We start from the raw sequence: 24,264 nt of genomic DNA on the forward strand, positions 1-24,264 counted from the left end.
ACACATATGTCTCTTATAGGAAATTTTATCGCTTTCACATTATCGGCACACAAAAGGAGCATTCTTGTCGCAGACCTGGTGCGACTGTGGAGTCATCGTCATTGGAAACAAGAGCCTGATTAGGTTCCCACACAGATATGAATAGATTTTCTTTTTTTAGTGTAATGCTGCCTTTCTTATTTCTTAAACAGACTAGTAATTGTGGCTGTAAAAACAGTGAATTGTGTTTGGACGACATTTGTTTCTTCATATTTTTTTTAGCTACCCAGCGACACCAATTATCCCATATGGTTGTCCTCTTCTGGAAAGTCTGAGTTAATCCACAGCTGTGAAGATGAAGATGGACACAGCAGGCTCAAAGTCTGGTGGGTCCCTTGTCTGTTAATAAAGTCCACAGTCTGCTGGACAGATGTTAAGAGGATCTGTTAAATAAGTCAGTGACAAAGATCCAGACTTCTGCTGGGGAAAACAATTAGCGAGACAGTATCTATTCCTCATAGATTTTCACTTTTTGCTTCATCTTTTACATAGGCAAAATGTCATTATTTGATAGAGAACCATCCCACAGTATGTTTAATAGTCCTACTCAAAATATGAACAAACTAAGAGGTCCATTGGCACGTGTTCTGAAGAAGTGATAGACTTTTTTGTCCTTGACTTATTCCTGAGTACTACATTGGTGCAGGACTAATCTAGAAGTTTGGTTTTATTTGTCAGAGTATGCACTTGTACTGGCAGAGCTGAATAAGCGCTGTCAGCTATAACATATCCATTTCAATTTTCAGTGTAATGGGGAATGTAAACTGAAGATGAAGTTACCATTAGATTAATCTTTCTTTAAATGTTATTAACATTTCTTATATTTAAATAAAGGATTTACAAAGAATATATTCTGGTCTCTAAGATAATGCTGATATTCTGGGAAAAGGGAAGAAGGAAGAAAATGAAATGGCAGCAATATTCATGTTTAGAGAACAACTCTCTTTTCCCTGCCCACACTTATCATCATGGCCTGACAGCATAGATATCCAATACCAAAGTCTCTCTCAGTTATAGTCACGTAAATTTGGAGAACACTGCACAGCTAAAATACTTGTACCAGTGCAATAAAGATCTAACCTGCCTTCAGGCACATGTGCATTAAGATGCTCTTAGAACCATCTATGTTTCATTTTGAAACTCCATTTCTCATTCTCTTGACCTCATCCTGCTTTGACATAACAAAGTAGAAATGTCCGTCAAAATAGCTCACTCTGCTTTGCTGCCTAAATGCAGGCAAGTCTCACTTATGCATTATTCCTGAGATCATGTTCCTTAGAAATCAAATGGCTTTGATTACAATGAATTATGACAATTAAATACAATCTGTCAGCAACTGCCTGTTCAGAACCTGTTTACTGTAAAGCTGTGGGCAAAGCCAAGAAAGAATGCTTAGAGCTCAAACAAATTATCAATCACTGCAAGTTGCTAAGACAATGTACATAATTTGGCACCTGGTCGTTGCCTCTGTAATACTGTATTTTTTTTCCCTTAGAAAGTAAAGCACTTGGTTTACTAGTTTTACGGCATCTTGACAAGTTTTCAAGGCAATGTCACACCATTGCCCAACGAGGCTGCTGGAAATTTTTAATGAGACAGTATCAAAATAACAACAACAACAAAAAAAAAACCAACAAGGAATTCAAAGATACATCCTAAAATTTATACAATTAAAACTTCAGTCAGTACATTAGGTATCTCACATCAATACAGAATATGTTATACAGGTAACATTGCCTCTACTGGAATAAAATAACTACTCATCTCATAAGTGTCCAAGTGTGTGGTATTTAAATTAGACTTTCACATTATTTTCAACATGACAGAGTCAAAAATCTAACCCTGAGATACCGGTCCTATGGCCCTCAGAGAGAAAACTACATTTCTGCCATGTTAGAAAAGAAAAAAGGCAGGCCAAGAGCTCTTCGGGGGGAACAATGTAACAGCTACTAAATATATGTATATTTTTATTTTATTTTATTTTATTTTATTTATTTATTTTATTTTATTTATTTATTTATTTTGAAAGCCTTCTGTAGTGAATAAGGAGCTCCTACATTCTGAAGAGCAATTCCCTTGTGAAGCCACTGACTGGAGGGAGAGGCAAAAAAATCCTCACTGACTTGGCGGTCGTGTCTCACCTCATTTCACTTTTTTTTTTTCCTTTCCAAACAGACTGAGTGTTGGTCTGCTGAGAATATGATGCTAAGCCACTTTTCCTGTAGAGTTTTTAAACTGGGCCTCTGAGAAAGGGTTTGTTACAATTCAATGACTGAAGTAATACCTTTGTCCATCTGAGCATTAAATGGCCCATTGAAATACAGCTTAGTTAGAAAGAATGTCACTAAATGGCGCTTTCTAATTTTTTTTTTTATTATTATTATTCCTCTCCCAATAGATTACAGCCTGGATCTGAAAATGCAGTTCAATCATTTTTGGTTGCCTCTCAGGTCAGGCCTTCAGCCAGTGTTAATTAAATCTAGCCCCTTTAGAATACCAGAGGTTAAATGAGAGCAACAAACCAGTCTTCTTCAGAATATTGCCTGATGTTCTCCAAAAAGCTGTAATCTTTTTGGGAGGACCCACATTTAAATATGAAATAGTCTCAGCAATGAAAATTTATTAGGGTGGGGAGAATCCTTGCAAAATGCTGTTTTGTCTGGCAGTCAGTAATCACAAAACATTAAACACCTATTTCCATGCAATATAACATATATATTGTGTTTAAATAGCACACATCATAAAGGAAAGTGCTGCAGCAGACAATTTAAGCTGTAGCAGCATAATTTTCAACTTGATAAAGTGAAACTATAAAGAATCAATGCATAAGTCAGACAGCTTCCATATCTAATACTCTTCCTTGCAGCTATTAGAAGTTCACAGTTTTCTCTCTACTAGGCATGAGCATTCGTATACCTTCAGTTTCATGTCTTCAGTCACATTTTGTTGTCTGTTACATACAATTTGGCCAGACCATGAAATTGGAAAACAGCTGAAATTGTCTTTTCTCAACCTAATGATTTTAAATGAGAAAGGGAGATTTTTCTGTAAGCTATTTGTTTCCTGCATTGTAAAAAGTTTCCTAAAGTATTTGCAACGCTTCTACTATTAAAGTCTTTGAAAGAATTCTCTTTTAAAATACCGCAATTAGTCTTGTCTTTCTGAACATGACTTACTGTAAATAATCCTCCTTGACTATCTCTTTGTCCCAAGATTCCTTAGAAGAACGCAACCAAGCGATAATTCAGCATTATTGCTGCTTCAGTGCACTAATCGCTTAAAGAGCAGCAAGGACCCTATGTTCACTGCCACAAGGCTCCTACTGCCTCCTGGCCTAAGGCAGACTTCCCAACCCAGCAGCATCCAGATGTCAAGAGGAATATCCAGGTCCTGATGCAGCATGCTGCTCCATTCCAGTATGGCCTAAACATCTGTTTCATCTGCTGGCGTACAACCTGCTGAATACACTGAGACTGCTGCACAAAGTAGGGAATTGAATTAGGGTGGGAGTGAAATACTGCGGTTACACTGCTCAGTGTTCATATTACTAAAAAACTGCACACAAAAAAATTAGTATAAAATGTTTAGAACTCCAAAACTGGAGCTTGATCATTTCTTATGATCTCTCTAAGAAAGAAAAGTCGAGGCAAGTAGCGGGAATGAGAAGGCAATGATTAAAAAAAAAATCCTTTCCAATGCAATAGATGTACTCATCACTTTCTCCTGACAGAGGAAAAGGCCATAGCACTTTTGTTTGCTCATCTTACTAATTTTCCCCCTGGTTTAATTCTTTATGTTATAAAAAAGGGGAAAAAAAAGAAAAAGCATAGAAGTATGTTACGCACAAATTTCTTGCCACAGTTATAATAGCTGCCTTTCATAGAATATACTTAAAAATGAGGTGAGCTTAGCCTTTTACGTAATTTCTTAAACATAGTAACTCAGGAGTTCTAAAACAGAATGTTTTGTCTAAAAAAATAACAATAAGTAAGCACAGACATTTTATCTTGAAGCATGACAAAACCAGAAAGTATTTCAGTTGATCTAGGTTAAGTTCTGATAATAAAGGAATGCTAACTGCTCTCATCTCTCCCACTTAGAATATCTATTTTCTTGCATTCTTGCTAGCAACAATAATGGAATAGTTGCACACTACCATGCAAATTCTTTGAGTCTTTTATGAAAGCAAGATCAAAGCCAAAACAGAGTACATTTTTAGCTGTCTTTTTCTCTCAAGAGGATGACCTAATGAGAGGTAGTTTAACCACGAGTCTTCCTCTGCCACTGCAGAAGCATTCTCATGCTGCAGCCTCCTTTGTCTTTTCTCTGCCAGCCTGAAAACACAGCTCCTCTTGACGTGCCAGGAAGCAGGAGCACAGGCTGCGGGAGTCACCAGCACTTTAGTGTCCCAGCTCTGCATGGAGTGAGCCCCTGTATCCAGAGGCAAGGAGCTGTGCCGAGTGCTGCCACTGACACACGCCCTCTGTGAATTTAAGTGCCTGAACAAGGTATAGCTGAGTAAAATTATAAAGAGTCCCTGTTAAAAGTAAGGTGTGAACATCAGTAAAAGTCTTTTATTGTAGAATAATATGTAAAATATCAAAGGAAAAAAAAAACAATTTAACAATATGTAAAAACTTATCAAAAGTCTATCACCATTTCCTCTAAAAAGGACAGCACAAATATCAATAAAATCTTCCTCTAAAGCACAAGGATGCGAATTCCTTCATTTTAAGCTGTCAGATTACCAATACACTACTTTTTGATCACACATCTCCTGTAGCTTACTACAGACAGGAAATAACACAATTAGCTTATCTTTGTGATACTGCCAGATTATATGTTGTAGCACACATCCTGGAAATTGCCGAAAAAATTTTTAACATCTTTATGATTCTACAAAATAACCTCAACATACCTTGCTTAAAACCGTCATATATTTGATATAAAATTACATACACAAATAAAATGCAAGTACGTTTAAACTCAAATAGCTTTGATATAAAGCCAGACACAACAAAGGGCAACTGTATTTGCTTGGGAAAAGGAATGAAACGTGAAATGAAAAGAAATAGAGATGAAAAAAAAAAGGAAAGGAAAAAAAAGGAATGAAACTTCATTTAAAATATCCAGCATTTCAGAAATCATGTGTTTTGTATGTAAAAAAGGAATTGGTAGTAAATGGATGAGCTTTGTGAGAGAAGTCAGGATTTTCATCCTTGCTCGTGTCAGCAGGATTATAAGCAATTATGAGTAACTGCTTGTTAAGCTGTATGAAATGAGTTGGTGAATGAGTTTCCTCATGCCCATGTCACTGGTACAATGGCCAGCAATACAGAAAGCCCTGGTTGAAGGGGTCTGGAAAGGTAGTTATTCTAATAATTGAACAGGGCTTAACTTGGTTCAGGACAGAAGATGGCTGTGTAATTGCTGGGCCTTCTTGATTCATCAACATAGTTAGGCAGAAATAATCTGAGACTTAAATAAAAGAAAAAGAAATCAGAGCATGGGAAAAACAAGTAGCAATAAAACTTCTCCAGAAATACTTCTTAAGATCTGGCATAGGTTTGGTGCATGCATTCACTGTCTGATCACTCAGACAGAGAAATCATCATACACAGCTATGGCAGTATTTCCCTGTATGGAACTGTACAGATACAGAACAAGAAAAGTGAATGCTTACCCAACACTGCTAATCATACCAAGAGGCAAAAGCACTACAATTAGATTTCTGCAGGCTGCCATGACAGAATAATGAGATATCATCCCACTAATAAATGTGTGCAAGGCACGAAAAAGGAAGAGTCTCTCTTTACCTCGCACTATCTCTCATAATTCCTGGGTCCAAATCCCCGTCTTGTGAGAAGACACCAAGGCAACGCCACAATTAATTTTCAAAAGCACTGTTGGGGTTCAAAGCTGAAATGTTTTTATACTTTTGCAAGAGATACAGGGAGTTCATACGTAGCCAGCAATCATTCTCTTATTTTCACAAGGAAAACAAGACAGGAGACAGGGATATAATAAATATATACTGGCTCTACTGATCAGGAGAAGCTTTATCGGTCAGCTGGGGCACATCTGGGAAAAAAGTCACTCAGGTGCATCTCTAGCATCCCATTCAATTAACATACCATTAAAAATGGTTTGTCCCTGTTCAGCCTGCTGCGTTACCTGGTAAGTCAACATATTTAAATGTGTATTTAAATGCAGAAAACAGTGAAACATTTTCTTTGTGAAGCAGAAAACAAGCCCCATTTACAGGTATTTTAAAGCATTAAAAATAATTGTGCCTTACAGGCTGCTTAGCAGATCACTCACACTGATCTTTTACTGTATATTTAGAACTTCCTTCAAGGAAAATTAAATAATTTCCTTAAAGGAAGTGCACACAAAATTATGCAAAACATATTCAAATGGGCTTATAAAAATTAAATCTAAAAAAAATCACATTTACAACTCAAAACCAGGTAACTGGGAATTTACTATTGCAAATCCACTGTACACTTATGTGTTTTATATCAGTAAATGTATATTTCACATAAGCCTTCCACATATTCTGATGTGTGCTGGGTATGATGGTATTTCAGCAAAAGCACTGGGACCAGATTAAAATAGTCATGAGGCCTGATCTTAGCCCTCCTCTAGATGCTGAAGACTGCAGTAGAATAGATGGCCGGTACAGGATGAATTATGGTGAATAATTCCCAGATGTACTATTTAATAAAGCTAAAACTAGTTAAAAACTGTTGACTTGATCTCTTCCTAATGTGCAGAAAAAATGGTGCAATTCCTTCAAAGGACCTGACCTCTTTTCATCACTCACTTCACTTTGTGAAATACCAGTGGCTGTGACAACATACTCTCAGTATTCCTGAACAGAGAATGCTTCTTCATTTGTTTTCATGCCTACCTGTTTGTTGTAATTCAAGCACAACTCCAAAATATGGGCTTCAGTGTTGACTTCAATGAATTTTGTGAATGATTTCTTTGCTTCTTGAATAATCTCTTAATACTGACATTTAAGCATTGTTATCTTCCCCTTTTCCTTCAGATGCTCCTCCCTCCAGGACACAAGCCTTCTGTTGTGCCCCATAGTCATATGCAACCTTCATGCTGATCCTTAAGAAGAGACAGATGATTCCAACACTTTCTTTGATTTGGGACATATTCTACTTTCTCACTCACATGGATTCTGAAAACATCACAGACCATAAACACTATTGCTCTATTCCATAATAGCAACAACTACACTACATTTAGTGAGATCTAACTCATTTTCTGTGTTCCTTTCATTTTGACCTGGGTCAGTGGAGGGTGATACATTCTATAAGCAAAGATTCTCCATAATAAGGCATGTGATGACATCAGCCCACAAATCTTTAAAATTCTTTTGTTTCCTGTGAGCACACACACTGCATGTGTCTGTGTGTCTATACCTGGAAGTTCTCATCTAACTATCCATAGTCTTACAGATTTCACTGCAGATGAAAGGTGGTTTGTTTTCTCTTTCTATAGCAACCAGAGAGGAAGGAATGATGATACAGAGGAGTATTTTCATTTGTGTACAGAGCTGACAATGTAAAAGCATCTTTGCTATTAATCTGATTGCTGCTAAGTTTCTAAATGTTTGAATGTGCTAACACCTTCATGGAAAGAATTCTTCGTGTTTGTAATTTGTATCCAAATTAAGCAGCTTGCTCTATAGGCATTAGAGCTATAAATTCCTGAAACATATTCACTTGCAGCTAATTCCTGTAAGGCATACACCATATACATTTCTAGAAAGTTAGAAGGAATCCAACTGCTAGCTCAGAGTATGCCTCACAGTCAGCCTGGTCCCCAGAGGGATGCCACAGTTTTAAAAGAGCTCTAAAAAACGTGCTCGTCCCCTGACAGCGTGCTGGTGCTCTATCAGTAAATGCAGCAGTAACTTATTTGCTTCTTACTGGCTTCCAAGTGGCACCTCAGGGAGACTGCTTTGCAAAGCACAACTACTTTAAGATAGAGCTTGAGCATTCAGTGAGGGGCTGCCAGTGGTTAAGGAAGCAAGAATGTCTTGTTGATGCTCTGGGCTCAATCTCCTCCAGTCACTTGGGGTTGAGCTTCTTCTGCCTTGGTACAGACTGGGGAGACTCAGCAAACCTCCTGCAATCCAGGCTACAAGGATGACATCCTTCTAAACATACAAGTTTCCTGATAAGTGAGTTTATTTCTATGTCATTTATGATCCCAATGGTAAATTCTCTCTTCAACAGAGCATGAGGGCCTGGAAGTCAGCAGTTCTCTTTGCTAAGATCTAGAGGTACAAAAGATGGGAGCCAATCTGATCCCTGCCAGACTGAAAAGTCTTCATGCATTGGAGAAGAGCATGGGTGCAGAACTTTGGATGGAAGAGGGCTTGACCATCTAAAGGGAACAAAGAGAGCCTCACCAGGCTGGGTGACAGTCTAGCAGCCAGTGCTCTTCCTGCAACAGGGGGAGCACAAGCCCGGGACTTAGGCTTGCCACATCCAAGGGAAGTACTAGAACTGCTATAGACTGTGGAAACAGCTTCTTTCTTCAACACTGCTGTAAATTTTTTATTATATAATGCAACACTATTCCATTAAGCAAGAATAAAAATAACAAAGCATTGCTGTTTAAAGAAGTTAGGGGAGATACAGGGCATTACATAGGTGAGAAAAGGGTCTTGTAGCAGTAATGCTGCTGGCTGTAGGCAGCTGATGACTTCAGTTAATAGGTTTGTTTGTCTTTTTTCACAAAACTGAAGAAAGTAGGGAGATTCCCTCTTGTTTTATCAGGAATGCCATTACTGGAGGAGCCAGGAAAATTCTCCTGGCAACAATTTCATCAGAACTGATAAGTTACTGCAAAAGTCTCAATTTTGAAGGGCTATTCTTTCCTTGTAAGCTTCAGCCCTGTAAGATAATTCAGGGCTGCAGATGAGAAGGAGGAGGAAAATAGGGAGCATTAACAAATTCTGCAAATAACTGAGGCTATATGATAAAATACTGACTCAATGACATCATTTTCATTGATAATGTCACTGACATAATTCAACTTGATAACACAGATATTACACTTAGACATAAACATCCAAGCAGAGAAAGGCATAACTATTTCATTGATTTTAATTAAATTTTCTTAAGTATTGCAAGCTTGGCATATTTTTAATTTTATTTTCATTAAAGGGCTTGCTTGGTCTCTCAGAGCCCTAATAAAAACCTTCTTTCAACTCCTTTCTTTCCTGTGCTACAACCTACATTTCTACATAAGAAAAGAACCAAAATATTTAATTTACTACTTCTATATGCTGAAATTTGCACAAACCATTCCCTTAATTTAGGCCACTATTCACAGTATCATAATAAGGAAGATTCTGTTAAATTATGCCCACCTAGAGCTCAGTAGTCTTTGAATGCTAGATAAAATCATTCTGTAAGGCTAATGAAGACAGAAACTCTGTCTGTAACAATATTAAGTTTGTTTTCTCTAGTGATTCGAAGAAGTGAGCAATCTGTCAGTAATACATTGAGGGAAATTACTTGTCTTGTAGGAATTCCCGCTGACAGTCACTCACTTGCAGTGCTGACCCAAACATCTACCTGCTGACAAACAAATTACAGTGTCTAACTTTGAGAAGGCAACTGGCTGTTTTTAATTTTGATTGGTCTCACCAAATCTCTTTCACAATTATCCAATCTCCATTCTTCATTGTGTTAAGGAAAACCTTATCGTTTTTGCACTTGAAAAAATTATTATTGCCTACTACATCCGAGAGTGTTATGTCAGATAAAACTGTTAAACTGTGTCTAACCAACATTAAGACTGGCAGCCCTGCCAGTGACTGACTGGGTGAGTGAACACATTACTGAGACAGCATTGTAGAAATTAATTTTCTTCAATAAAGTGATTTTTAAGGCTCATATATTTCACAATCTAAACATATGTCACTGTTTCATAAACAAAATAAATGGATTAAAATAATACATTACCAGTATGCTGACACATGGAAATATTTTAATTAGAAATACTTAAGCTGCGTGATATTTAACTGCTATATTTGTAGAAGAGGAGTCTGCATCATTTAATAAGACATAAGACAGGTACATCACTTTGCATGATGTGGTACCAGAGTGGGACCAAATCACGTTGAGTACAAGCTATCACTATCAGATCACATTAGACCCACTAAAAATTGCTTTAAGATTACAACATATAGCAGAAACTCCAATAAGAGAAGCAGTTCCACTGAAACAACTTTTTCATTGAAATAATAAGTCACCAAGATTCTAGTTTCTGAGAATAATATTTCTTCATAAAAGGCCACATCTAACATCTTAGCTATTTAAAGGCTGTATTTACATGAATGTCACATTACATTGGCCTCTTTCCTGCACATTCTTCTTGACTTACTTTAAGAACCAGCACTAAAATAGCTGAGGAAAGCAAATGTCAACTGTGTCCTGAAATTTATATGTGTGAGAGAATTGGAATAAGTAGGAATGTAATATATTGTTTACTGTACTGAGTGCCCTCTGTTCTCCAAAGGTCAAAAGCATTGTAACCTTAGAGTTACAGTTTCTGATTGTTCCCAGGGTTAAATACATTATCAAAATTAATGGTTCAAACCCCTCAACCTTCAGATATATGAGTATTCATGCCTCCATCTGCCGAACTATTCAACTAAAAATAGCATTCTTTGGCCTTCACTCTACTCATATTGTGCCCCTGAGGCAGGCTATGCAATGCTTCAGCGGTGTGCTGGATCCACACCCAGCGGTATAACAAAAGGTCATTTACTTTGTTTGCAATTAGAAGAGAGTATGAAAGGGTAGGATGAGATAGGAGGGGAGAACAGAAATAGATAAATACATGTTTAGTTAAAACTTACATTTTTTAAATCAATTATAAAAACTTCAGGCCTCAAGAACACAGCTGCAACTACAGTTAAGACTTGCCAAGGTTCATTAGGGTTGTAAGCGATAAATTTTAAAGGACAAATTACACAAATAGTTTAGGAAAGAAGTTATGAAGTAAAGCTTTTTTTGTTTGGCTTTTTTTTCCTAGAGCTTGCTTTGTTTAGGAATAACTCCAGTTAGCATCATTGTAGTGCTTCCATTTCTATCAACAGTTTATCAGTTGTGGTTGAGGGAGTTGCAACATTTCCTTATTTAGCACATAGATGGCTTTGTAGAAGCATATAGGAATGAAGGCAGATTTTTAAACCATAAAGAACACACGGTAGCCCTCCTTGTCTGAAAGTAGGATGTATAGATGCCCCCTCTGCTCCACTGAGACTTTCCAATAACTAGGTTATTGCTACCACAAGTCAGGAAAATCCATTTTATGATCAAGTTCACTCATTTAGCAAGGTTACTCCTCATATATACCTATAATCAGTTAATATTACAGTAATCATTTGAGAATTAAGGACACAATTTAGGGAAATGCAAAAGGAGAGAAATGGAACAGAAGGTGGGCAAATAAAAGAGAAGAATGAAAATTATTGTTTCTTTTTGTCCGCTCTCATTGATTAATTTAAAAAACAACCAACTTTTATTGTAATGTGCATCAGAACTGTTTCACACACCCCTATGCATACCTGCTACAGCTGTTTTTGGTAATGTATCTTTAAACTATTTAGCACAAGGTTGATATGGTGGGATTCACTCACAGTTGTTTGAAGCTGGAGGAGTAAACAGAAGCAGTTTTGTCCCTCTCAGACAACGGAGAACTGCTCCCTCATCAGAAAGGTTCTAACAAGGCCTGGTTCTAGAACACATTATTTAAATCCTAGCCAAATTGTTGAGGAAACTCATGAGACAAGGCCAAGCTGTGAGTGGGAAATGTGAGACAGTCTGTATCTTTTTTTCAATGCTGCCATCAACGTCACCCTCATGAGATCAGTATGAAATGAAAACAAGCTATCTGACATCAACCCAGAGCAGAACTTTCTACTATCTCTGGAATGGTATAGACATGTAGTAACTATAACTACAGTCTTCAACTCAAGGAGATATATTATCTGCAGGTGAGACAGACAGGCATCCAGAGAAAACACATTTTGATACTAATAGGCTAAATAGAGCTTCAGTGAAATAGACAAACCATTAATTAGTCATTGTCACTGGAGAAACATCCTCCATGCAATAATTACTACGGTTACACAGTGTACCTGGAAGTAAATTGTTTTCTCTGCTAGTAGATTCACAGCTTCCATCAAAGCTGTCCTAAGACACAGGAAAATGAGAACACAAAATTGCTAGTAGCTCTTACTCAAAGTTTGATCATCCCCAACAAAATAAGTGAAAAAAGAGGAGGCTACAAGCTTGAAGATGATAAGAATTTCCACTGCAGCTGGATATAGACTTGGGAATATAATTTTGCAAATAATAGTAATTCTCTAGTAAAGCTGAATCATTAGAGCTCCTGCAAAGCTTGTTTAATTGTGATAGTTCCCAGTCCACAAGGTCTCCAAACATAGATACTGTGCACACACTCACATGTAGTAACAAAACTAAACCTGCAAATTAATTAGCTATTTCTTCCACTGGCTGAAAGGAACAGAAACTAGTTTTGTGATCAGTATTTTAAGCGCTTGGGAAATACTCAGAAACCATGGTCACATATTTATGTAAATAAATAAGTGGGTGGGGTGCATGGAAGCAAGACGGAGAAAAAACGGGGAAGGGAAGCAAAGATGAAAAAATGAGTTGAAATGTTACGCCCTTAACAGTTTTCATGATGCATGAGCTATAACAACAAATTCCCTCCCACAATCATACCTAAATAAAATTTTCTTTCAGGGTACACTTAGGGAAATTACACAAAGAAAGCATCAATATTAAGAGTCAATAAACTTCAGCCAATTCAACAATCAGATGAGCAGATACCAACTGAAGGCCAAGTACTCTATTATTTAAGTCCTTATGAACATGAAACATTAAAAAAATTGAAATGCCATAAAAGTGAAATTCAAACAAAATAGAAAGGGTGGAGGGAAACAAGCCAAAAAACTTTTACAATAAATATTTCGGAAGGGAAATTCTACACCCTCAAACATTTTTTAATTTATTAACATCATTTTTCTTGAACTTTTCTCTATCTGTGCATATTATTTTTAACAGCTTGGCCTATAACTTCTGAAAATTAACGAAAATGCAGTATTGCTGTAGGTTCTGGTCAAAGCTGATGTGCAAATAGATCTGTGGGTCTCTCTATAACTGCTAATGGGACTTTTGCTTCAAAAAGTATGCAAATACAGATTTTCAAAGGATACCAGCTAAAATTGAGTATCTGGTATTTTTCCTTTTGAAAATCTCCTCTTTAGTTTATAAAGTTTGTCTAAGAGACAGTCTTCATATATTATTACGACCCAGAAACACTCTGGGAGATTTTGCTCTGAAGTGTCAGGGTGTTCCCTTTCCAAGTTCTGCTTTTAGGTTCGGTCAGATGGAAGCTCAAGGGGTCTTTTCTGACAGTTCCATGGGTGAAAAGTGAGTTTTGGTCCCATTCTCACTTATCCTAACTCTGCAATAAGAATATCAGCAATGGGTAAAGATGAGAGGGTTTTTAATTTGCTTTGGTCCCTCTGGAAAAAAAGGTATAATTGCATAAGGGTAAGCAAAGTAGATATTTGGATATTAACATGGCAGTACACCGTTACTCTAGGCACAATTTATTCCTACTTTGTATGTGAACCGAACTCTAAGAGGGGTTTCAAAGGTTTACTTGCAAATAGTTACATGCATCTTTAATAGCCTTTCCTCTCATGTTCACTGTCACTTCCTTTCCACACATTTTAACTCTGAAAGCTTTTGACTGTTTCTTCATTATTTATGACATTGTTGTGTCTTTTCTTGTGAAATTAAAAACTTCTTGCCACAAAAAGCTAGCTAATAACATGGCACATAAATCTTCCTTTCACAACATTTCAGTCCTTCTATGCCAAAAAAACATAAATGACCAAACCAAGCATCCTGACTATGCTTGGCATTTGACCAGCTTAATGCACAGAATGGTAGAGATTACCTAAGTACAGAAGCCAAAAGAGTTTACAATTTATTGTTTTGTCAACCCCACGCTGTCTGTGAAAAAGCCTTGGTAACACTTCGGTTTTCATACACTCACTGCCCCAGTTAAAGGTAGCACCGTGCAGATACAGGGGAAAGTCTAAATGAAAATAAAATGGAAAAAGACCTTTGAACATGTCTCTTACCAACTGGTCATATAATTAAGAAAATACCATTAATTCTGCTTATGTAAAATACACAGAATAGTGTCTTTCACTTGGAGTATCAAGGTTGAATGCATGTTGCTGTATTTGCAGTACCATAAGTACATAAGGTGTTAATCCTCCTGGGCTGTGCTCAAAAAATATTTAACATTCAGGCTATTATTTAGCATACAGCTGGTTAGCAGTTTTCCCCTAAAATTTTGGCTTTGATCCCACATTTTTTTGTTCTGGCACATACCTGGAGCTGTAAAGGGCTGAGTCCAGAAGCAGCAGCAGCTGCCATTGTTGATGGAATGAACTGCACAGGGTAGTTATCACCTGTCGGGAGAACAATGCGTGCAGGTTCAGACAATGAGCAGAGAATAGCAGCAGACAAGTGCAAACATGGACCTAGGATTGCCTGTGCTCCACAGCACTCCTCTAAGCCTAAACATCTGCAAAAACAAAAGGCTTTGCTGGGCACAGACTTGCCATGCTCCTTTGGAACTTTTTTGTTAGCAGATAGCTGGTAGGCAAACTGGCAAAACATAATAAAACATTTTTGTTTTTCAAAAGCCATGTTCAAATCAGGCGTGTAAACTTGGGCACAAAGTGGGACTTAAGGCCACAGACACACAAACAAGATATCCCAGTGGTTCCCAAAGGGAAAAAAAAATGTCACCACATTTCCTAAAACAGGATAAATTTGCTGCAACCCAAGGAATTTCAGCCCTCATTATTAATATAGAGTACTTTCAGTATGAAGTAGCTCTTTCCTGGGAAAGCCACCTAGCTGACTTAACACAGGTTGAGGTTGTCTTTGTTTCGACAACTCCTTTCAGATAGCCAATGACAAAAATCAAACTAAATCATCTAAAAAAATAGCTGTAAATACAATTTTAGCTACCCCTTACAGCTGGGACCCTACTCAACTCTAATAGATGAAGTAGTTGTTCAGTTATATGAAGATCTAGACCAAAAACTCTCTGTGTTCTATTTTCTGGGAACTGAAAATGTGTGCTCTCTGCATAGGGAGGACAGGAAATACTTTAGAAAACAAGAGATACTATTGATCAAAAATAAGTGCAACATGGTGTCACACAGTGCCATTGAGACTCTTAGTCCATGTAAAGAGTGAAGGAATGCTGGAGCAGTTTATCAATGGAATTTGTAATGTAAAAATTAATACAGAGATGGATAAATTATCCTGTAACTGTGACCTAATGAAATATTGCTTTGGCTCAAGCTTCTTATTGAAAGTCAGTTATGTACTATCTGTAGCCTACATTTTAACAGACTGCTCTTCTGTACATTGTTGAGATTTATAATAATCAGCCTGTTTTGTGTTAACTTTTCCATGCTGAAAGCATAATGTAATAATGAGGGAAAATACAACATCCAAAATGAAATAATCTGGACATTCCAAAAGAGTTAGATTTTTTTTTGTCAGCACCCTCAAAGTAAATAACAATACCCAAAGTCTTGGCAGACACTGGATTTCTCAGAACTCTTCTTATTTACCACCTGAAGTGCTATTGTGTTCAGCTCAGTTAAAATGTTCAGTTGTTTCACTTTTTTAATAAATTGTACATGTCTAATCTGCAAGGTCTCTTTGCATCATATCCATAATACCTCATCAGACCATTGAGCACAGTATGTGCTTGTACACAGTCCAGTAACAATTGGCTTCTGATTGCATATGGAGCTCTGCTACAATGCATTCACTAACACTATATTGAACTGGTGTCCTATGGAGTAATGTTCTAAATATCTCCTCTTATTTTCCCCCTTCGATGAGGTTGATTTTAGTTTGCAAAGATGTTGGTGGGGTTTTTGCTTTTTTTTCCTTAAAAAAAAGGCAACAAAAAAATCTAGCTCCTTTCTTAAAATACTAAAGCTGTCTCTTTGTGGTTAAGCAATTCTACTCATCTCTTTGATATTTATATGAAATTATCTGAATAAATAAGACCCTGATCTAAGTTAAATAACGTTTCTTTCAGAAATATTTTACAAGGTTTTAAAAAAATCACAAAGATGTTGAAATTACCGATGCTTTAAATGGGGTAGGGGAGGAGGGGAAAGGAAATAACCATCCAAGTCATCAGCATGGACTGTCTTGCAGAACATTTTGGAGGCATTCTTTCTTTAAATATCATGAATAATTCATTCCTGTTCCACACAGCAATCTCTTCTTTCTCCCTCCCCCTCCACATATACTTTTTAAGTTCAATACCAGTTGCTTTATTTGTACTAAAACATTTTCCATGTCAAACATATTTTTAAAAAAATCAAACTCTAAAAGAATTCCCCGCGGCACTCCTTTTTCACAGCTGTCACGCTCCTATGGTTTGAAATAGCCAGATATTTTACACACACGCATACACACACACCCCCACACACAGGCAGACACACGGAGTTTTTAGCTTCACAATTAATTTAACAGTATCTCTACCACACCCTATAGTGTTCTCTTGCTCACCTGCTGGCTACAGTTCCTTCTTTTGTTAAAGGAAAGTATAATTTCATAGTTATGCCATTTATTTATTATTAACACACCATACTTATTTTTTTGTCCTTATTTTAATACCCTAAATTATAGTTAAGTCCTGGTGTGTGAGCAGTGTCATTACGCTGAGAACAAAAATTAATACTCTGTCAGCCTTGGAATACTTTGCTGACACAAAGCAGTAAAAGCAGAGCAAAGGTATTTTAGGGGTTTTTTTTCCTCCCTTGAGGAAACTGAGCATGCAGGGAATTGACTGGTTTTAATTTTTAATTACAGAAGGTACATATTTCCCCCCTCTAACTTTCTCAGTGCAAGAATGGATCAAGAAGCTTCTCAGTAGCTGTCTTGGCAAGAAATCAGTCAACGTAGCAATTTTTTTTCCAAATTTTTCCCTCAATTTGGAATGCTTGCATGAAGATCCATTCTTTTAAATTTGAACAAAAGAAGACAGAGCATATTCAGACAAGTCTGCTTTACGTACCAGGGTATGCTGGCCTTTCATAACCAGGTCTAAGAAGAATGCCAAAAGAAGAAAATCTGTCATGTTTTGCAAACCAATCCATTCAATCTCCTTGCTATGTTGATTGTCTATTTACATTTGGTTGCTGCTGTTTATATATAAATTGGTGTTTACAAGCTATGGAAAATCACATCAGACTTCTGTTTCATTTGTCAGGTTGAGCAACATTTTCAACAGAATAAAAGCAGCATAAAATTGTACCATGCTATTCCGTGTAAAGATAATGTAAGTGTTCTTCAGTTCGCCTTGGATTAAGGGAGGAAGCGTATTGGATTTTATTTATAGGATGTATGGACTTACTTTCCAGATCACGGCTTTACGAGTTGTAAGGAAAAGAAGGAAGTCTGGCCAACAGAAGAGTCAGCTCTTGTGAGATTCACAGTAGGGGAAGGCTTTGGTTTATTACCAATCTTTCCTAAAATATGATTGTAAGACATAAGCTGACTCTCCAAGTTTTCAGTTTGATAATGGCTTACCCATTTGGGGATTATGCCTTAAAACCTGTCTCTTCACATATGGATCTCGAACAGCCATTTGCACATTATCCTTATGCAATCATAGAATTATAGAAAACAGGGGTGGAAGAACTGAGCCAAATCACATGCTGCAGAATCTCCCCTCCCAGGCACAATAAGCAGACAGAGGAGAGTGTACTGCTCTTCACAATGTTGTTGGGACACAATAGAGATAGAGATGCCCACCCCTTCTTCAGAATTGAATAAAAGGTTTACAGAGGTAACAGATAAGGCAATACTATATAGCATCTCCTCTGTCTGATGACACAACATTAGTTCTTCGGAACAGGGAGGATCTGAGTGGGACCTGAGAGCCACAGCATTGCCTTATTACCATCCTCGCAAACCAGCTGTCCCAACAATTGCCTGCTTGCAAGTAAAGAACTTTAGTGCAAATCCCAGTTGAAAATATTTAGCTGCCTACCACCACTTCCTGCTCTCACCTCAACGTTTAGGAGTGAGCCACACATAGATTGCAGCAACAGATCCTGAAGGCTACAGATTCTGTATTGCAACCACTAAAACCCAACAAGGAACACATGACAGACTAGATCAGTGCTGGGGAATTTCCATCAGAAATGAGGCTTGTGCAGCACCTCTGCCATGTAAAAATACATGTCCAAATCAGTACACAGCTGATTCCGTTCTCACGTGCCAAGAGGAACAGCAGCTTGTGGAAACACAGCACTGCGTTATATAAAATATGAGCCATTTTCAGCTTTAGGAAAAACTTCTGAAAGGCCTGTTCCAAATGGAAATGGCAATGATGAATATCAGTGTAACCCGACGGATCTAAGAAGATGCTAGCTATGCACACTAGTTATTGTAATCACCAAGTTTAATTAGTACTATGACAAATATCTTATAGTGCTGTTTCTGAGGTCCAGCCAGATGACAATAAGTATGACAGGTATTTTTTGTCACGTTTCATCTAATTTTTTTTTCTATGACTTCAAAGTAGTTAATATTTACGTGCTTCACAGCAAGAACAGAACAATGATAAAAATTTAACTTCATTTCTCATTATTTCTGCCACTTGCCTAGGAAAACAGTCTGAATTTTCACATTTCATTACATTGCTAGCATAGAGAAATCTCTTGCAAATTATTTTCGTATATAAAACAGGAAGACCTAAGCAGGCAGACGGGGGTTGTTTCTCAATCATTCTAATAATGATCTTTATATATTTTCTGCATTCAATAAGAAGATATGCTTTGAAAATACATTGCAGCATATTATTCTGGAAACCTATTTAAATAGATGTATACACTCCCCATGCCTCAAAGTCTCTATTTTCAATAATCTAATTCATAGATACTTTTCACATCTGATAAAGAACTGATGGAACACAAAACACTTGTAGAAGACTTCTGTGCAAAAGTGATCATTGCTTTCAATGTCACCTAAAGCATTGCTACACAGCCAGCATGATCGAGCTCCTGCCCAGCACGAACCTCTATCTTTCCTCTGTCACCATCCTACTTCCCCATTCCCTCCTATACACAAACCTGGAAAGAAGTAACTCCTGAGACACTGCAAAACAGAGGCAGGAGCTATCTTCCTCCTTATAGCACTCAGTGCCTTTTTACCCATGGCACCAAAGGGAAACTCTAATCATATTCAAGGATACTCCAGCCCACTGACTTTTTGTGGACTCATGCAGTTTGTTAAGTAAGGGAAAATTTGGAGTGGAAGAAAAGGTATAATGATACTTATGTTACCCAGCAGTTCCTAGTAGTAAGTATCACGGTCACAGTCACAAAGCTAGAATAGTTGCTTTGCTGTACTTGGAATGCAAAATAATCATAATAATTGTGTGGCACCTCTGGGCAAGTATTAGCTTCCTAACAGCTGCCTCACTCAGTTTCCCACTGGAATAAGGGGCAACCCCATAACCAGGTACTCTGTAAGGCTCGTCAAGTGCCTGCAGGTCAATAGTCACAACAGTCATTTGAGATGCAAGCACCCTAAAGTTTTAATTAATCCAGTATACACTATAAATACTGAAATATGTATAAAAAATTAATTAGGTGGTCTATGCAGCTCTGATTTCTCAATTAGTACTTACCATGCCGGAAAATTATATTACATGACTTTGAGATACGTAACGAAGCACGGGACTTTGGGGTTTTTTTTTTTCTCTAATGTAATTATTACTTGTCATGAGTTCTTGCTAACTTCTGGCTCTTTCACCTCCTATAGTGCCAAAACATGGAGGAAAAGAGCTAGAGTAGGAAACTGTCCTTTCAGATACAAATAGTAGCCATACATCAGCAATTCTGTGAGTCTTCTATTCATAACATTTTAGAGCCCAGGAGTTCAGCAGGCATGTTCTGGAAGGGCCTCAAAATCTGTATAATTCTCTCTCTTTCCTAGAGTTCCTCCCCCTGAGGGTGTAACTTACTGTAGTTTGTTACATTTTCCTACTTATGTTATAATGCAGGGTTTAAATTCATATTTGCAACAGTACTCAAGCTGATATCTTGACATGAACTTGGTTCCCATTTAGCACATGAAAACACATCTGCATGGACTTGCACAAATAATCATAACCCTACCTGTGCACCAAGGTCAGATTTTTTATCGTGGCCGTCATGGTACACTAATGTGGGTATGCTGCTTCCAAAGCAGAGATGGCTTATATCTAACCCATTTTGTGGGCTAAGAAGTAAATGTGCACACCCAACCATTAGACATTTCCTAACTGACATAGAGTTTCAAAAGTGCCCAGCTCCCACAACTCCTATTGCTGAAATCCCTTTCAGTGTTATTTCTGAATGCCAAGGAAAATCGGTACTGTCAAAACTTAGTCTTGCCAACATAAATCTAGAGTAAAATGAAGCAAAAACCAAACAGGCTGGCAGAAAGAAAACTGTAATTCTCTGAAGGTTTAATGCATCTCCCTTCTTTCCTCAGAAGTATAAGTGAGTCTAAACTGACAGTTCTAGAGGTGAAACTTTCATTTCTAACAAAGGTAGAAGAGTAGTAGGAGTCAAGTTCATAAATATTCCTCAGAAATGACTTTGAAGAACCTCTCTATGAAAAGTGTAACTTAATCTCCAGTTTCATTAATTCCTAAACTACTGTGCTGAGAGTGCCAAAAATAGGAGTTAATCAGTATAAACTGTAGTTATGGTGTGGTTTTTTTAATCATGACCTCTCTGCAACAGAAACGACTAACCTGCCTGTGCCACACTTGTTGCAGAGTTTAATAAATATATTATAATATAAATACACTCATTTCTTGTCAGCCTCTGAGTATAGCCAGATCATTGTGACTTTGGTCCTTTATTAGCATCAGCAGGGTACAAACTACTAAGATAGCTCTGTTCCTGATAGCTCTGTTCTGAGATATCTAGGTCTTGATTTCTGTGTTTCAATCTTTTAACAATTGTTATATATCTTTTTTTTTTTTTTTTTTTTTTTTTGCATTCCAGCAGATAAGAAAGACAGCTTTAAGCTTCTGCAGTGAGATCAACAGAGTCACAGGTAAAGCAGTACAAGCTTGATTAGCAAGAGTTAGAACAGGTACTGTAAGGAACACAGGAACACCCTGCAATAACTGCAAAGATCTGTTCCTGTGCAGAAAACCTTGCTGGTATTCTTCCTCCAGAGTTACTGCCGTACCAAGTAGCCTTCAGAGCCAAAAGTAAAATGAAGAAATTTGACATATCACCTTTCAGAGGGGTGAAGAACCAACAGTTTAATCATTACGAGTGACTACTCAGAAAGCTACTCCAATTAAAATGAGAAAAGCAAGAAACTAAAACACAGGCCTTCTCTCATCTGCAAGATGATAGGTATTAGCCAGGGTGCTGTAGACAGTTTCTACAACTGGCGATTCTTATCACATTTTTGGAGAGAAAAAATTCTACATCTTGTTCCACAAGTCTTGTGAGGTGGTTATATGTGTGAATGACCATCAGCCTGTACCATCTAGAGCCAGCTGCCTTTCAGAGCTCCATTATCTGGTTCCTGCATATAGTGCCCCAGCAAGACAAATTGGAAAAGAACTTTGGGAGTTTTAAGACTTCAGATAAGATAATTAAAAGATTCAGTGTTTAAAAATATTTGGTGTTTAAAGAGGAATGTCTCTAGACTAAAGAGGCAGATTTGAGCTGGACGAACGGAAATGCTTGCTGAAATCCTGTTTGGCCTCATTTCATCTAATATTAAGTAAACTTGCTAGAAGAGATTTTAGGTTCAACCTGGCTTTTAATTAGCACACTGTTTATATCATCTATTTTGAGGCTTTACTTTGGATATGACCCTGCTCCTGCTGCAGTCAACTGCAGAAATACCACTAATATCAGGCGAAGCAGGATCAATGCTTTACTTTGTACATTTTATATTTAATGTCAAAAAAGGAAACTGGTATTTATGTTTTGTAGTTATTATCAGGTTAATATGCTAAAGGCAGCTTGATGGGGAATTAATGAGCAAAATAAGGTGGCTTCTTCTGGACTGAGGTCACTTACAAAGAATGCACAAATGAAAATAAGGTTGACTCGTATTTACTTAACTATCTTCCTACATTGAATTCCTTTGGCAATGTGTCTTTAAACATTTAAAGCCCTGTTTACAAGGAGGCTCTGAAAGTAGCTTCAAACCATTATATCCCTAATTGAATTCCCCAGGAGTCCTGTAAACTCAGAGGAAAAAAGAAAGAAATCATAACATTTGCTAAATCATCTCAAAACATATTTCACTGCAAGGTTATATGACCTGTTACAAGTCTGATGAATAGGATTGAACTACTGAAACCTTTTATTATTTAGATTGAAATCAAACAAAAAGTTGCCCATTTGAAGCCTGATAATTAAACTATGCTTGCTCTGACTTTTATTACTAATTAAGAATAACACTTTTGGCACAAGACAAGTATACTGAAGATAACACAATTAATTACAGATACATAGCTTTTGTATAATGGCACAGGGCAGAGCAGATGCAAATTAGCACACACTAATAGGCCAATATTTAGAAAAAATGACTTTTGGGGAAATTATGGTTAAAAAAAGACAGAACGTTTCAATAACTAATATTCCATCTACATCCTTCAAACCAGAAGCCTTTTGAAGTGGAGCTGCAAAACTTCACACTATTTCCAACCAGCTATGCCAGTAGCATAGTATCCTCCATATGAGACAGATTGCATAAGAAGCTACAATTAATATCTTAAAATGTTAAATGCTTCACATCCCTGTCAGCTTACCTGGCTTGTAAGTTATTCCTGGGGGGAAGAGGAATCCCTGCTGGGCTGCAGCAGCCGCTGCCAGTGTCCGCTGGTCGTGTGGAAAAATTGGGATCATGAGCGGAGGCATGTGACCCTGAACCTGCTAAACAGAAGAGAGTCTCTGATCAGAAATAGCACAGATTTGTCTTGACAGGTATTTCTGCAGTACTGATAGTGTTCTTGTGTACACACAGTCTCACAGAACCTTCTCCTTAATGTAATCCCTGCCAATTTCACATTATCACATCAAAGCCCTCAACTAACATTGTTTTCCCTCAGTGTCAAAGGTGTAGCAGTCTCAGTGAACTGCACATTTTCCTACTTCTTGCTAGTTTTTTTGTTTTCATTTTTAGTTAACAATCTCTGCCCTGGCATGAGGTAAAAACGTATAAAACCTTTCAAACATACCATAGATTCTTTAAAAAGAAGAGTGGTGTGCATTTCTGTTAATCTTTCACAAGGCTGCTTATCTTTGGTCATGGACAGCAGAATGACAAGTATTTTAGAAATAATATAACACTGCAGTAGCCACTCTGATATTAAAATTTTAGTATCTTTAGGGTAATTTTAATTCTGAGATCTTACAACATTGTATTTTTCACCACAGGTCAGGTACATCATTTCAAAAAATTCACTGCAGAATTAAATAGTCTCCTAGACAATATTTCAGTTCTTAAGATTTAAGGCTCCAACATCTTGGCTCCCAATTAAACTAACATCTTTTGCCATACACACCTCACTGTAATGTATAAATTGCTCGTCTGTCTAAGCGGTTTTATAGTTTTATGCACTATCATGTACCTTGGCAATTATGGAGCTGCATACACCGAGCATTTCAGAATAAAACCTACTATATCAAATTTAATTTGACCTTAATAAATGTATCAAAGAGTACAAATGTACAAAAACAGAACGTTCTTCACTTTGTACTAGGATTTGCATTCAACATATAGAAAACAGGAGATGTGACAGAACAGTGTCTGTTAAACCCACTTTTTTCTTAGTACCTTAATTTATGCTACATATGACACAATGGGTAGGATCACTAAGAGATTTTATACATTATTTCTGAACCACACAGCCACCCAAGCATTTGACTATAATTTGTCTGATTAGTAGTTAAGTAAACATATATTGATTTATTTATCAAAGATAGAAAGAAACTGTTCTAGACAGAAAAAAAAGTTCACCTTCATCCCACCATAAATCAATGGTATCAAGTACTAT

The 24,264-nt window shown here is 37.2% G+C and overlaps 1 protein-coding gene across 14 annotated transcripts in view; it reads right to left on the reverse strand.

Moving 5' to 3' along the window:
• Positions 1-24,264, reverse strand: part of SOX6 (SRY-box transcription factor 6) — a 366,009-nt gene that overhangs the window by 72,838 nt on the left and 268,907 nt on the right. For 11 of the 14 annotated variants that reach the window (XM_085224215.1, XM_085224212.1, XM_085224214.1 and 8 more), the window contains 2 exons: positions 23,017-23,140; positions 14,520-14,599 (listed from right to left, as the gene is read on the reverse strand). In XM_085224215.1, coding sequence (XP_085080341.1) covers positions 14,520-14,599; positions 23,017-23,140 — 204 coding nt within the window. The remainder of the gene's footprint in view (positions 1-14,519; positions 14,600-23,016; positions 23,141-24,264) is intronic. The other 3 variants (XM_085224217.1, XM_085224213.1, XM_085224211.1) reach the window with 1 other exon arrangement.

Source organism: Meleagris gallopavo, chromosome 5 (genome assembly GCF_905368555.1).
Source record: "Meleagris gallopavo chromosome 5, MGAL_WU_HG_1.1, whole genome shotgun sequence".
Lineage (NCBI taxonomy): Eukaryota > Metazoa > Chordata > Aves > Galliformes > Phasianidae > Meleagris > Meleagris gallopavo.